The sequence below is a fragment of the Heloderma suspectum genome, chromosome 3, assembly GCF_057233095.1.
Source record: "Heloderma suspectum isolate Gila_16-S chromosome 3, 16-S_ref, whole genome shotgun sequence".
Taxonomy (NCBI): Eukaryota; Metazoa; Chordata; class Lepidosauria; order Squamata; family Helodermatidae; genus Heloderma; species Heloderma suspectum.
In genome coordinates, this window is record NC_139460.1 from 267,984,744 (window position 1) to 267,998,167 (window position 13,424).

Genomic DNA, 13,424 nt, shown 5'->3' on the forward strand with positions numbered 1-13,424 from the left:
TGATCAATATGTGCGTTCATGGAGAATCTGGAATATTTTTGAAACAAGAGTAAGCACTGGCACCAGTTCCAGGATCAGGGTTAAGGAAACATGACGATGAATAGTTGTGAGGAAAAAAAATCCTTATTTCCAGGATCCAAGAGTCCTATTCAAGACTCCCTCATCAAACATTACCTGGACACTGTCAGAATTTTCCGCACAAATGAAATTTTCAAGCCTCCAGTAGTGATACAGGAGTCATGTATTAACAGCTGGGATTGTTTAGCTTGGAAAAAAGGAGGGTAAGGGGAGACATGGTAGAGACATTTTTCTCCCTCTCTCAAAATACTACAACCCGGGACCATCCCATGAAGCTGATTGGTGGGCGATTCAGGACAGATAAAAGGAAGGACGTCTTCACACACCACATAGTTAAACTATGGAATTTTCTACCACAGGAAGTAGTGATGGCCACCAGTTTGGATGGCTTTAAAAGCGGGTTGGACAAATTCCTGGAGGAAAAGGCTATCAATAGCCACTAGTCCTGATACCTATGTGCTACCTCCAGTACCAGAGGCAGTGAGCCTATGTACACCAGTTGCTGGGTAACATGAGTGGGAGAGTTCTGTTGTGCTCATGCCCTGCTTGTGGGTTCCTGGTCGACAGCTGGTTGGCCACTGTGTGAACAGAATGCTGGACTAGATGGACCCTTGATCTGATCCAGCATGGCTCTTCTTATGTTCATATGTCCTCTTTTCAAAACTGATTTGGGCAGAAGGGAATTCAACTATACTTGAAATAAAGGGGACAAATTGGTCCCAAGGTACAAACTTAATTATTGACTATTTTTCTGTGAATGTTTATTTCTCCTAGAGACCTTGTCCCAATATTTTCTTTGCTTTGCATTATGCTGCAAGCATAAGAGGAGAGAGATTATCATTCCCAAGACACTGACTCCAAAGCACCTTTTTAAAGGACTGCATAAGAACAATGTGCTGGGTAAACTGTTCATGGACAGAACTTGCCAATATAGGTTGACTCAACAGATTAATGAGGCTCCTTAATGTCTTTAGTCTGTATTAATTGTGATTTCATGTTGATACATTATTTCTTATTGTTGTAAGTGTAAAGTGAAAACTAAAAACATTTTTTTAAAGGTGAATTTGTTCCAGCCCTGAAGCAGGTTCCCTTAACTTGAAAAGTAACAGAATTTGCCAACTTCCTTACAAGTTCCATAAATCCTCTCTACTAGCTCAGCTCCAATAAGATGTCAGGGGTTAATAATTTACCTTCCCCAATAAAGGGATATTCCATGCCATCTCTCACACCAGGCTCTATCTCCACTTCTAGGGTTCGTTCTTCATTCACAAGTCTGAGAAACAGGAGAGAATGGCAGCAAACAATAAGAAAAAAGAAGACATGCTTATACCAGGCAAGTATGTTTTTCCGTTAGTGACTGTGCTATCAAGACTGTGCAACTGTGCTACATGTTTTCCAGAATTGTGGTGCTGAGCCTACTCCATTATTCATCCATAAAGCAACAGTAAAAACACAAAACCTGGCTGGGCTCAGGCCATTTCCAGATGACTCAAGAAGCCATCTACAGGAATGCTGCAGGAAGCATTCACAGGTTCCACTCTACACCACAATGGAAGCACTTCTGCTTTTTGGCAGAACAAGTGCTTTCAGGGAAGCTGCATTGATACGGCAACTGTTCAAGCTCCAGTCAGCCAGAAGGTTTTCCAACTTAAACAGTTTCTCCTGCCGGCTTTCATTCCCATAGATGAACAATACTTTACACCACCATGTGGCTCATACTGGTAATGTAACCAGTCCTCCTGCCTTGCTCCTTTCAATAGCTATACATGGTTACAAAAGACATGTGCAAAGAGCCAGAGGACCTCAGACTCACTTGACATTGGGACACTCATCACAGACAACTTCTTGGGTCATCTGGAAACGCCCTGGGCCTAACTGGGTTGTCCTCATCTCCTGCCGGCAATTGCATTTCCGCTTGCCTGGTGCCTGTCTTGCTACCGGCTTGTTTCGAATAACCTGCAAAGAGAGACAGAATCATTCTCTCTCATTCAAATTATATCACATAGAGCACTTAGTCCGGTTGACATCAGTAAAGGAGACAAACATCCTATTTATTTTGGTTTGCCAGCATAGCCTCTGTAACTGGTGAGTTACACAAAACAAGGCAGCCCAGCAATCATCATGACCTGCTTTCTCTCATAGCAGATCAAAAGTCAATGCTGTAAGCACCATTTATTTCAAAGATGCTTAAGTACATGCAGCAGGAATCTACAAATTTTGGCTTGGCTTACCAGCCAGTCCTTGCTTGTAATTGCCACCAATCCTTCCTCTCTGAGTCCTCTGAGCATGCCAGAGGACTGGGGAGGGATCCATCTCCCATCCTAAAGCAGTGCTAGAGACTCAGTGTGCTTTTACTCTTCAAAGAAGCAGTGAAGTGAAATTAAATATGAGCCAGTCCCTGCCCTCCATCCTAAATCTTCTGGCATTACACAGAGGACAGGGGAAGGACATGGTGTTGTTTCACCACACATAGGGCTTTAGAGATGGCAAGAAGCAATGCAAACCTCTCTTCCGTTACCCTCTACTCTTAAAGCACAATTAACTTGGCAGCAGATATTTTGCTGAAAGATGCCTGCTTGATAACGACAAAAGGCAGAAAGCTTGATTAGCATAAACCTTAGTTAGAACAATCCACTGCTGCAGCTGTTCCACTGGAACGTTAGCACTGCCATCTGTTGCCTTAATACCCTCAAGACCAGCCACTAGGCACTCAAGCAACAACAACATACCTCATTGTGTGGTCTGTTAAAGGCATAGGTACTAGCACAGGCAAAAGCATTTTGATTTAACATCAAGATCCCTCACACTAACAGCAGTTGCAGGAGAACTACAATCTCTCAATAGCGATACAAAAGTGATAGCAATGAACTACTTTTCTCTATACCAAGCAGGTCACAGGAAGGACACTCTTCTTTAATAAGGCCGATAAATAGACTCATCTCAAATATTTCCAGATGCAAAGTGTCAACATAGTCTCTCATTCATGTCTGGTCTACATTCTACTCTGATGTCTCTGTTCAGACAAGAGCTCATCATTGCCACATGCTCAGAACAGTCAGTTCTTAATAAAATACACCACCTGGCAACCAGACTTTAAGTAAGCTAAGGAGGCTCAATGTAGGTTGGCAAACTTACTTCCACAAAATTTCCTGAATATACTTCTTCCAGTGTAACTTCCAGGTCCACAATGATGTCACTTCCTCTTGGAATGTTCCTGTCTTGCTGACGAGGATTGCCTCCAAACATGAAACCGAAGTCTCCAAAGAAACTGTAAAGAAGCGTGCAATCATTAGTTTAAAGAAAGACAATGGACATGCGAGGTTCCTTCCTATTCAGCTGGTAGTACAGTGACAGCACAGTAGGCAGGAAAGGCATGGGCAAAAACAGTGCCATTTCCCTGGGTGAGTTTTCAAGTGATCATGTCATCCCAGTATTTATTTATTTACAGTATTTGTATACTGCTCCATATCTAAAACAGTTTCTGGAGCGGTGAACATAGAAGGTAAAATAGTAAAAGGATTAAAGATTAAACATCGTATTAAAATTATGCCTTTTTAAAACCAAATTCCAATCAAACCACAGCTGGTCAGTTAAGGAATGCCTCCTGGAACAGTGCTGTTTTTAGGAGGCGCCGGAAGCAACATAGTGTTGGTGCCTGCCTGACCTCCAGGGGCAGGGAGTTCCAAAGAAAGGTGGCCACAACACTGAAGGCTCTTCAGTGTCATATGCACTAAATGAACCTGTTCTAGAACACAACAACCCAGTTTATATGTAATGGCTAACTATGGGTTAAACAACTCAAAGTTAGCTGTTGCCACATTGGACTGAGTGCTTTATCTCCCATGCACTCATCACTTCTGCTTTCTTTTTGGATCGCCCCATTCCTGGGTTGTTCTCATGATGTGAGAACTCGGCACTCTGGGTTGTTGAAAGAGAAACAACCCAGAATGCTGGGTTCTTACGTCATGACAACAACCTGCGTTGTTTTCCAATCTGGAAACAAGATGGAAGAGGTGAGTGTGTGGGAGGCAGTGCACTCACTTGCTTTGGTGAGTACATGGCTAACTATGGGCTATAAAGCCCATAACTAGCAGTTATGTGTGAACCAAGTCAACATCTGGGAGGGCCAAAGGTTCCCAAACCATACTGTAGCTCGTAGTTACTTCTCCTCAGCCTCCAAGACATCAGCCAGAGCCAATCCAGCTCTGAACGGAGGATGTGACCCTGAGATAGGCGATTCCTGCACCAAGGCTACCATGGTTTCTCAGCCTAAAGAGCTATCAGCTCTGAGAACTAAATTAATGTCAGTCAATATGGGCCAATCAGGACCACCCATTTGGAATCATGGGGAAATTGATACAATTTCCATTCCATGTATATACAGCACTCTGTTCTAATGGAGGTCTGTATGGCCCCATCATTGCAAGCCTTCAAATGGTTGTTAGAAGACCTATTTGTTTCAAATTGCTTTTTCGCTGCTGCTAAGTGATCTAGTGCTGAAGTAATTTATTTGTTTTAATGATATTGTACCAAGTTGGATGTTGCTATTTATTGCTATTGTTATTTTGTGGCTATTTTATTGTTACTGATTCTTATTGCTGTCTTTTATGGTGCTTTTATATTTTTTTATATATGTTTTTGGTAAGTTTTACAGTGGCTTTGTTTTTATTGTGATTCTGTATTTATATGATGGAAGCCACCAGGTAAGGGCTTGGCCCTAAAGGGTAACTTTAAAATAATTTTAAATACATACAAGCGACCCAGAGGCCACAGAACGGAGTGACTCTTGCTTCTGCCTTTGCTTCCAAGAATCTGGAAAATAATTCCCATTTGGGCATTCACCTTGGATGTGAAAGGATCTGTTGTCAGGCTGCCTCACATCCTGGTCAGGAAGAGGAGAATGTCCCCATAGATGGCCATTCACTTATTATTATTGTTGCTTTTACTGTTTTTATGTATTTTATTGCTGTAAGCTGCCTTGGGAGGGATTCTGTCCTGAAAGGCGGCCAAGAAATGTTTTAAATAAATAAATACAAATAGTCAAGATGCTGAAGATCCAGCCATTCTCTTTGGACTTGCAGTTGCCCTTCAAAGTTTTTGGATCTGATAGAAGCCAGATTTGGTTGCTTCTGCCTTTTGTCTCAGAGGCATTAACACTTCCCTGTCTAGTCTATGACTGAACAAATGTTTTATTCACTTGTGTGATATGGCTTCAGTTGCAGGGCCTTTTTCCAGGATAGAGGGTCTAATGCTGTAATGTAATCTTATAGCCTCCACTCATCAAGTAAAGAAGAACTGCAACAGAACAACAATAAACTATGGCAGTAATAGTGGCTGCAGGGGAACCAACACTGATATCCTCACACTGAATTTAAAGGTAGAGCTTGCTCTGTCGTGCAAGATGGTCTGGAGGAAGAAAAACACACTTACTGTGAAAAAATATCTCCATGGGAACTCTGGTGACCCTCTTTCAACCCCTCTTCTCCATATGCATCATACTGCTTTCGCTTTTCCTCATCTGACAACACCTGTAGGGGAAAAAGTGTACACGTGTGTATTACACTAAGCTTTAACTAAGATGCTTCTATAACTGTTTCCAAGCAGTTAGCTAGAACCCATATCTGACCCTAAATGTTTCCACATCAAGCAAAAACATGTATCACTGATTCCTGTCAGAAAAATGTCTTCCGCAGAGGCTTTAGGAAAGCCGAAAATGTGTAACTGTTAGACTAAGTGAATATCAGAACATTAAGGCTGATGGAAGATTTTGAACGTAGTTATTTTTGGGACTGTGAAAATGAAAGAGAAGCAGCACTACAAAACCTAGGTATAATATCCATGACAATATTTAGTTACAATTTGTGATTCTATACTGGCACTACAGATGCTTTATACATCAGCCACCAGTTTCAAGCCAGTGATAATTATAGGAGGGATTGCAATACAAAATACTATTTCCTTGCCCCTGACTTTTATCAAATATTAAAGGATTTCTGCCTTACTCAGAGAGCACTCCTATGGCCGCTAGACAGCGTCTAGAAGGCCATAGGATTTTTTCGGTTTCTGGGAACCGAGTTCAGAGCCAGAGCTCCAACCTCAGTTCCCAGAAACTGTGCTTCCCACCCACCCCGCCTCGTAGGCAGCACGGTTCATCCCTGGCTCCGCGCTTGTAAGAGCAGCGTGGAGTAGGCAAAAAGGGGGTGTTCCTGGGGGCAGGGAGGGGAGGAGACTGCAGAAGTGCTGTTATGACGCTTCTTATGCACCATCTGGCCACCCCCACGCCCAGTTATGAAACGCCCTGGCTAGGCAGCTGAAACCAGCTGTCTAGCCACAAATGCAGGGCGGCCAGAGCATGGAGGAGAAGATCCTCTCCATGCTCTGCCCGCCCTGCATTGGACAGTTGGCTGCCTCCGAGTTCAGAGACGGCCGACTATCCCCACAGGACTGTTCCCTCAGTTACTTTGCAGCCCAGTCCTAGGTTTACTGAAAAGCAAGCCCCACTTAATCCAGCACTTAATTCTTACACATTTAGGGTGCATAGAATTGCATTTATTAAGTAGAGTAGATCTTAATCTCAGCACAAGCAGCAGTCAGCTATATGAAACTAGCTTGCAAGCTCCTAGTGGAGTTGTTCTTATTTTTGGAGAGGGTTTTCTCCCCTCCCCAAGCCATGTGTGTGTCCAGACAAGGCTTTTATTATTGTGTAGTCATGCTGTCTCAAACACAGAATTTTCCTGGAGTTTAAATCATCTACCATTTGTTACCCTCCCATGTTTTCCCAATGCTTTTCCCATCTTTTTTCTTATCACAAAAAATCTGTTAAGGACAGAAAGATGGATTAGTTGCACTATGCCTTTTGATTGGTAGTGCTAGGAGCTCTCCTTTGGAAGCACCCTTATGTCATTGTATGTTTTATGCTGCAGCCTGTTCAGGTTTGTGGTCCCACTATGTCAGGGGTGCAGAACCTCCAGCCCAGTGGACTCCCCAGTCTGGTCTGCTGAGCCTCCTGGGGTTCGTCCAGGTGCCAGGGCTCAGCCTAAGAGCTGTGCCAAGGGAGGAAGGTGAGCTCACTCTGAGCTTTCAGTTGGGCTAAATGCCAAACTCTACCTGGCCCCCAAAGTAGTATGATAAAACATTTTTAGTTGACCAATTATTAACTTTAAGAAGTTATATCTATTAAACACATTCCACAGAGCGTATTGCACACTAAGCACACTGACCTCATAAGCAGCCCCAAGATCCTGGAACTTTTCCTGTGCACGCGGATCATCAGGGTTCCTGTCTGGGTGAAGCTGCAAGGCCAATTTTCGGTAGGCCTTTTTAATGTCTTTAACAGATGCACTGCGAGGCACCCCCAAGATCTTATAGAAATCTCTCCTGAAAAACAATAAAGCCAGTTGCCCGTTGTGTCCCTCTTCCTTTAATGTCTGCCTATCCTCAGGCCACAAGTTAGAGGACAGTAAGAGGATTCCTTCTTCCCCTCCAATACCATTGACAGCCACAACAACTGCAATCTCCAGAGAAAGCTCTGCAAGCGTTGCATCCCAGGGGTGGTATGCATGGTACCTCCAAGGAAGTATCAGAACTTCCAGCCACAGAAAAACTGAAGGCAGATACTGTTTTTAAACATGAGCCTATATACACAACCAGTTATTCCAGACTGAATTCCTAAACGCATTTCCTAAGGAGTAAGCCCCACTGGATACAGTGAAAGTTACTCTGGAATGCACCGGCATAGGATTGCACTGTAAATGTGCGATGTTATCTTGCCTACACATTGATAATATACCTCTTCCCAGGGGCTACTTAAGATCTCTGTACCCTGAGGGGAAACAAAAGAAGAGACACACAGGCAAGGAAATGAAGCAGCTGATGGCATAAGACTACAAAAGCCTTAGAAAATTCTGCCCCTTTCAATTTAGTTTGTTTTGTTTTATGTATGTATGTGTGACATGTCTCTCTCTCTCACACACACACGTTACAGACACAAGCACACACTCTTGAATAGATTGGCAGAAACTTAGATATACAAGCAGTAAGTATGTAAGAAGAAGGTGCTACCAGAAGAATACAAAGCATAACAAAGAATACAAAGCATAATAATAACAACCATTACAATGGGAGGAAAGACAGGAGGTTGTCTGGCCAGCTTTTAGCCTTCTGTCACTTATTGAAAATATTTTTGTTCCAGCAGGCTTTTGACCTACTGGGCTGAATTATTTTAATGCAGTTTTAGTAAAAGGATATTCCGCCTTTCTTCCACTATGGAACTCAAAATGACATACGTAGGGCTCCCACGCAGTCTCCCATCCAGGCACTGACCAGACTCAGGCCTACTTAGCTTCATCAAGGTGGCTATATCTTGTGCCCTCAGACCATGCCCTTTGATTTTATACATTTCTGCTGCATGTATCTCTATTTTAATATTGTATTGTTGCACTGTTTTACTGATATTAACTTTAGGTGCTACATTAATATTGTAAGCTGCCCTTTGTATTGCAATTGCAATAAAAGGGTAGGATGTCAACTTCCTTAATCGGTAAGCACATTTATTTACAGCGCTTATGGTACTTTCTCAACCATCATCACAGGAAGGGATTGGCAAACATTTTTAAGTGACACGCAAACTAACATTTACAATTTTTTATCTTGGATTCCCAGACTTCAGCATGGACTTTAGAGTGTAACCTGCAGCACAAGCCTCTGGATATTTGCTTGGAAGGAAGTAACTGTTTTCAATAGGGCTTATGCACAGGTAAAATGTGCACAGGACTGTAGCCTAAAGGTGCAATCCTACACACACTTACTTGGGAGTAAGTCCCATTGAAGTCAATGCATCTTAGTTCAGAGTAAATATATATACAATTGCACTGTGTGTGTGTGTGTGTGTGTGGGCGCGCATATGTCCGGAGGTAGGTGTACTTTATTTATTTATTGCAGGTATGTATATCTCATCCTTTAATAAAAGTTTCCAGGTGGGTTACACATTTGAAAATATACAATACAACTAAGAAATCAGAAGCATACAAACATATGCCAGACTAATCTGATCTCATTTTTTTGATCAGGTAACCTCCCTTGTGGACTGTGGGAATGCTGTGGACATAATATACCTCAACTTCAGCAAAGCTTTCGACAAAGTGCCCCATGATATCCTGGTTAGCGAACTAGCAAAAAGTGGGCTAGATGAAACAACTATCAGGCGGATCCACAGTTGGCTACAGAATCAGACTCAAAGAGTACTTATCAATGGGATCTTCTCAAACCGGGGAGAGGTAACAAGCGGGGTACCGCATGGATCAGTCCTGGGCCCAGTGCTCTTCAACATTTTGATTAATGACTTGGAGGAGGAGGTGCAGGGAATGCTAATCAAATTTCCAGAGGACACAAAATTGGGCAGGATAGCTAATACCTTGGAAGACAGAAACAAAATTCAAAGTGATCTTGATAGACTGGAGCGCTGGGCAGGAAACAACAGAATGACATTTAATAGGGATAAATGCCAAGTTCTGCACCTAGGAAAAAGAAACCAAATGCACAGGTACAAGATGGGGGATACTTGGCTCAACAATGCTGCAAGCGAGAAGGATCTTGGAATTGTTGTAGATCACAAGCTGAATATGAGCCAACAATGTGATGTCGTTGCAAAAAAGGCAAATGCTATTTTGGGCTGCATTAATAGAAGTATAGCTTCCAAATCCTGTGAAGTATTAGTTCCCCTCTACTCAGCACTGGTTAGGCCTCATCTTGAGTACTGTGTCCAGTTCTGGGCGCCACACTTTAAGAAGGATGCACACAAACTGGAGAGGGTTCAGAGGAGGACAATCAAGATGATCAGGGGACAAAGCCCTATGAAGAGAGACTGAAAGAAATGGGTATGTTTAGCCTTGAGAAGAGAAGACTGAGGGGAGATACGATAGCGCTGTTCAAGTACTTGAAATGTTGTCGCAGAGAGGAAGGCCAGGATCTCTTCCAAATCATCCCAGAGTGCAGGGCACGGAATAATGGGCTCAAGTTACAGGAAACCAGATTCCGGCTGAACATCAGGAAAAATTTCCTGACTGTTAGAGCAATATGACAATGGAACCAATGACCTAGGGAGGTAGTGGGCTCTCCCACACTGGAGGCATTCAAGATGAAGCTGGACAGCCACCTGTCAGGGATGCTTTGACTTAAGATTCCTGCATTGAGCAGGGGGTTGGATGCGATGGTCTTATAGGCCCCTTCCAACCCTACTAGTTTATGATTCTATTATATAGTAACAGTAAAATCAACAGAAGCAACATAAAAACAACAACAAACCCAGCCAAGATCAAACCAATCAATTTGAATTGAAAGGCTTGAGAAAATATCAAGGCCTTTACCTGATGCCAAAATGACATCTGAGTAGGCACCAGGTAAGCCTCCTTGGGGATAGCATTTCACCATCAGGGCACCACCACTGACAAGGGCCTCTGATGAAGATCTTAGTCTACAGACAGGCATGTGCGGAGACAGGCAATGCTTCATGTACCTTGGTCCCAAGCCATAATAGACTTTAAAGCTCAAAGCCAGCATTCTGAGTTGGGCCCAGAAATGGATTGGGAGTCAGCACCACCATGAGCTGACCATATACCCAGTCCCAGTTAAGAATCTAGCAGCCGCATTCTGAACAACTGTTTCTGAACTATTCCCACATAGCATACATCACAAATCTGGAGGTTGCCAGAGCATGGATCACTGAAACTAGGGTGTCCCTGTTCAGATAAGGTCACAGCTGGTGCACCAGCCTTAGCTAGTAAAGGGCATTTCTTGCCAGAGACCACCTGCGCCTCAAGTGTCAAAAAATGATTAATTTAGTGTCCCCAGGCTGTGAACATGCTCCTTCAGAGGGACTACAACCCCATCCAAAACAGAGTGAATACCAGTCACCCAGGAAGACAACCCACCACATACGAACTGGATAAAGGCTCAATTTATTGGCCCTTGTTTGGTCTATTAGAGTGCCTGGCCACCAGTTGAGCACTTTAACATCTCTGTGGAACAGATTTTAGCAGACGAAGCTTTTCTCACCATTTGCAACAGTTTAAAATGACAGCCAGCACCTATTTAGTTATTTAATTTATTAATCGCCCATCTGGCTGGTCACCCAGCCACTCTGGGCGATGTACAAAGTATATAACGGAACAGTTTAAAACAATACAATTCTACAAGAAAAACACCATATTTCTAAAAATATATACCACACTTATATCCCACCTTTCCTCCAAGTAACTCACATGCTCCCTCCCTCCCCCAATTTTTATCCTCCCAACAACTCTGCAAGGTAGGTTAGGCTGAAAGACAGCGACTGGCCCACGGTGACCAAGCGAGCTTCATGCCTGGGCGGGGATCTGAACCCAGATCCTAGTCCAACTCTGTGACGGCTACACCACAGTGGCCCTACGACACCTGCCGGAACTCCCTCGCCTACCCAAGCTACGAACGGCACAGGAAACCGGAGTGGCTCCTCCTGCTCACGCGGGGAAGGGGCCAGAGCCACCAGGAAGCCCCGAGGAGGCAGCCCGGCAGGGGGTGGTGGGGAAGGGCGCAGCCCCATCCCGTCACGCGTGGGAAGGGCAGCTGTCATTGTGGAGCCAGGAGCTGGTGGGCGAAACGGAGGGGAAGCGGCGAAGCACACCCGCTCCGAAGGGCCCCTCACAGCGGCGGTGACGAAGGCAGACAGGAAGAAGGGGGCTCCACCCTACGGCGAGGCCACCTGCGAGGACCGGAGCGCGGGTGGCGTTTCCTCCCTGCCCCCCCTTCCTTCCCCTGAGCTCACCCGGCAATGGCGTCCCCAAGCAGGCACAGCAGCAATAGGAGGAGAGCGCCGAGGGAGCGGGGGGACATGGCGGGGGTCTCGTCGAGCAGGTTCCGCACCCCCACCTCACTCACTCGCCGGTAACCATAGGCACGAAAGAGAACCCGGTGAAGGAAAGCGACCAATCCGCACCCGGCACAGCATACTCCCCTCGCTCGCCGCTGGCCAACCACAATTGCACACTTCACCCGCGACCCGGCTCGATCCGGCCAATCAAACGTTGCTACATCAATACAGCGGGACGCGCAAGGCAGCGCCTCGTTGTAGTCCGTGTCCAACCGTTGTGCCGTGGTTGGACCGTGGGGCGCCGTGGTGACGTCACGAGTGATTTTTTTTTCTAAAGGGGAGGAGCATTATCTTTCTCTTTTCTCCTCCGTCGACTTGGCAAACGTTTTGTAAGTTTGTGTTCCCTCTGCGGCTCCTAATGCGTTCTTATCAACAGGATGACTTTAAAAATATGTTAATCCAAAGAAAAGTCGAGTCCAGGGTTGGACAGCTTCCGGCCCTCCAGGTTTTTTATGGCCTACAACTCCCATCCGCCTTAGCTAGCACAGGCAATGGTGAGGAATTATGGGAGTTGTAGGCCAGAAGATCTTGAGGGCTACAAGTTGTCCCCCATGATCAAGATGAATGACAGTCAAAGCACCCATCACCCCTGGCCATGCTGGCTGGGACTGGTGGGAGTTGGAGTCCCACAACATCTGAGGGGGCTACAGTGACAGCCCAGTCCTATCCCTGTCTACTCATAGGCAACGAGACTTACTTCCCCATAAATGTGCAAGAGACTGCAGGTCACCAGGAAGCGGGGAGGAGGATTTCCACGTCGGACTACGCCGTGACTTCGCTTTTAGAAATGGACCGTGGCCAGGCTGGGCTCGAACTGGGACGCCTTCTGGGAGCTTGCGGGCGGAAGACCCCCATGTCTGACCCCCATTTCCCTGGCGGGATTCCTCCCCCCCGGAGAGGGCGCTGTTGCGTCCTCCACGCGGTTATTTCGTCCAGCAGGAATGCGCGGAAATGATAGAAAAAGGACTCCGCGGAAGCGTTCAGAGTGCCGCGAGCAGGGGGCGGGGGCGAGTCGCGCCTCAGCTGTTCACAGCAACGGCCTGGTCGTTCTAGGCGAGCATCTCTTTTGAAGGTGCCCCGGGTGTGCGTGTTTCTCAGTGGCCGCGGCCTTAGTCAGACCGTGTGCGCAGGCGCAGCGGGCGGAGGCCGCGGGCATTTGAAAGCCGGTCCGCCGCCAGAGCGGGCGAGGAAGAGGTGCCGCTTGAGGCGCGCAGGTAACGGGAGGAGGGCGGACGCTGCCCGCCCCACCCTGAGGCGGGGTTGACGGGCGACGCTTCATCCCGCTAGAGCCGAAGGGTGAAGTCCAACATAAGTGCTCCTGAGAGTAGACCCATTGAAGTGAGCGGAACTCAAGTAAGTCATGACTAATTTACGCCCCATTCATTTCCGTGGGTCTATTCTAAGTAGCACTTACGTTGGATTACACTCAGAGTCTCCCCGC

The 13,424-nt window shown here is 45.7% G+C and overlaps 2 protein-coding genes across 11 annotated transcripts in view; one reads left to right on the forward strand and one right to left on the reverse strand.

Annotated features, from left to right (window-relative positions):
• The window catches only part of DNAJB11 (DnaJ heat shock protein family (Hsp40) member B11), a 19,450-nt gene extending 6,341 nt beyond the window's left edge, over window positions 1–13,109 (reverse strand). The window contains exons 1-6 of one of the 2 annotated variants that reach the window (XM_084846914.1): window positions 11,879–12,074; window positions 7,299–7,455; window positions 5,509–5,606; window positions 3,214–3,346; window positions 1,892–2,034; window positions 1,269–1,351 (exon numbers count right to left, since the gene is read on the reverse strand). In XM_084846914.1, coding sequence (XP_084703040.1) covers window positions 1,269–1,351; window positions 1,892–2,034; window positions 3,214–3,346; window positions 5,509–5,606; window positions 7,299–7,455; window positions 11,879–11,946 — 682 coding nt within the window. In that variant the 5' untranslated portion in view covers window positions 11,947–12,074. Of the gene's footprint in view, window positions 1–1,268; window positions 1,352–1,891; window positions 2,035–3,213; window positions 3,347–5,508; window positions 5,607–7,298; window positions 7,456–11,878; window positions 12,075–12,680 lie in introns of those variants that run through there. The other variant, XM_084846915.1, reaches the window with a different exon arrangement.
• The window catches only part of TBCCD1 (TBCC domain containing 1), an 18,781-nt gene continuing 17,953 nt past the window's right edge, over window positions 12,597–13,424 (forward strand). For 2 of the 9 annotated variants that reach the window (XM_084846906.1, XM_084846911.1), the window contains exon 1: window positions 12,937–13,055. The gene's annotated coding sequence lies outside the window, so the exon portion shown is untranslated. Of the gene's footprint in view, window positions 13,337–13,424 lie in introns of all 9 variants that reach the window. The other 7 variants (XM_084846909.1, XM_084846908.1, XM_084846904.1 and 4 more) reach the window with 7 other exon arrangements.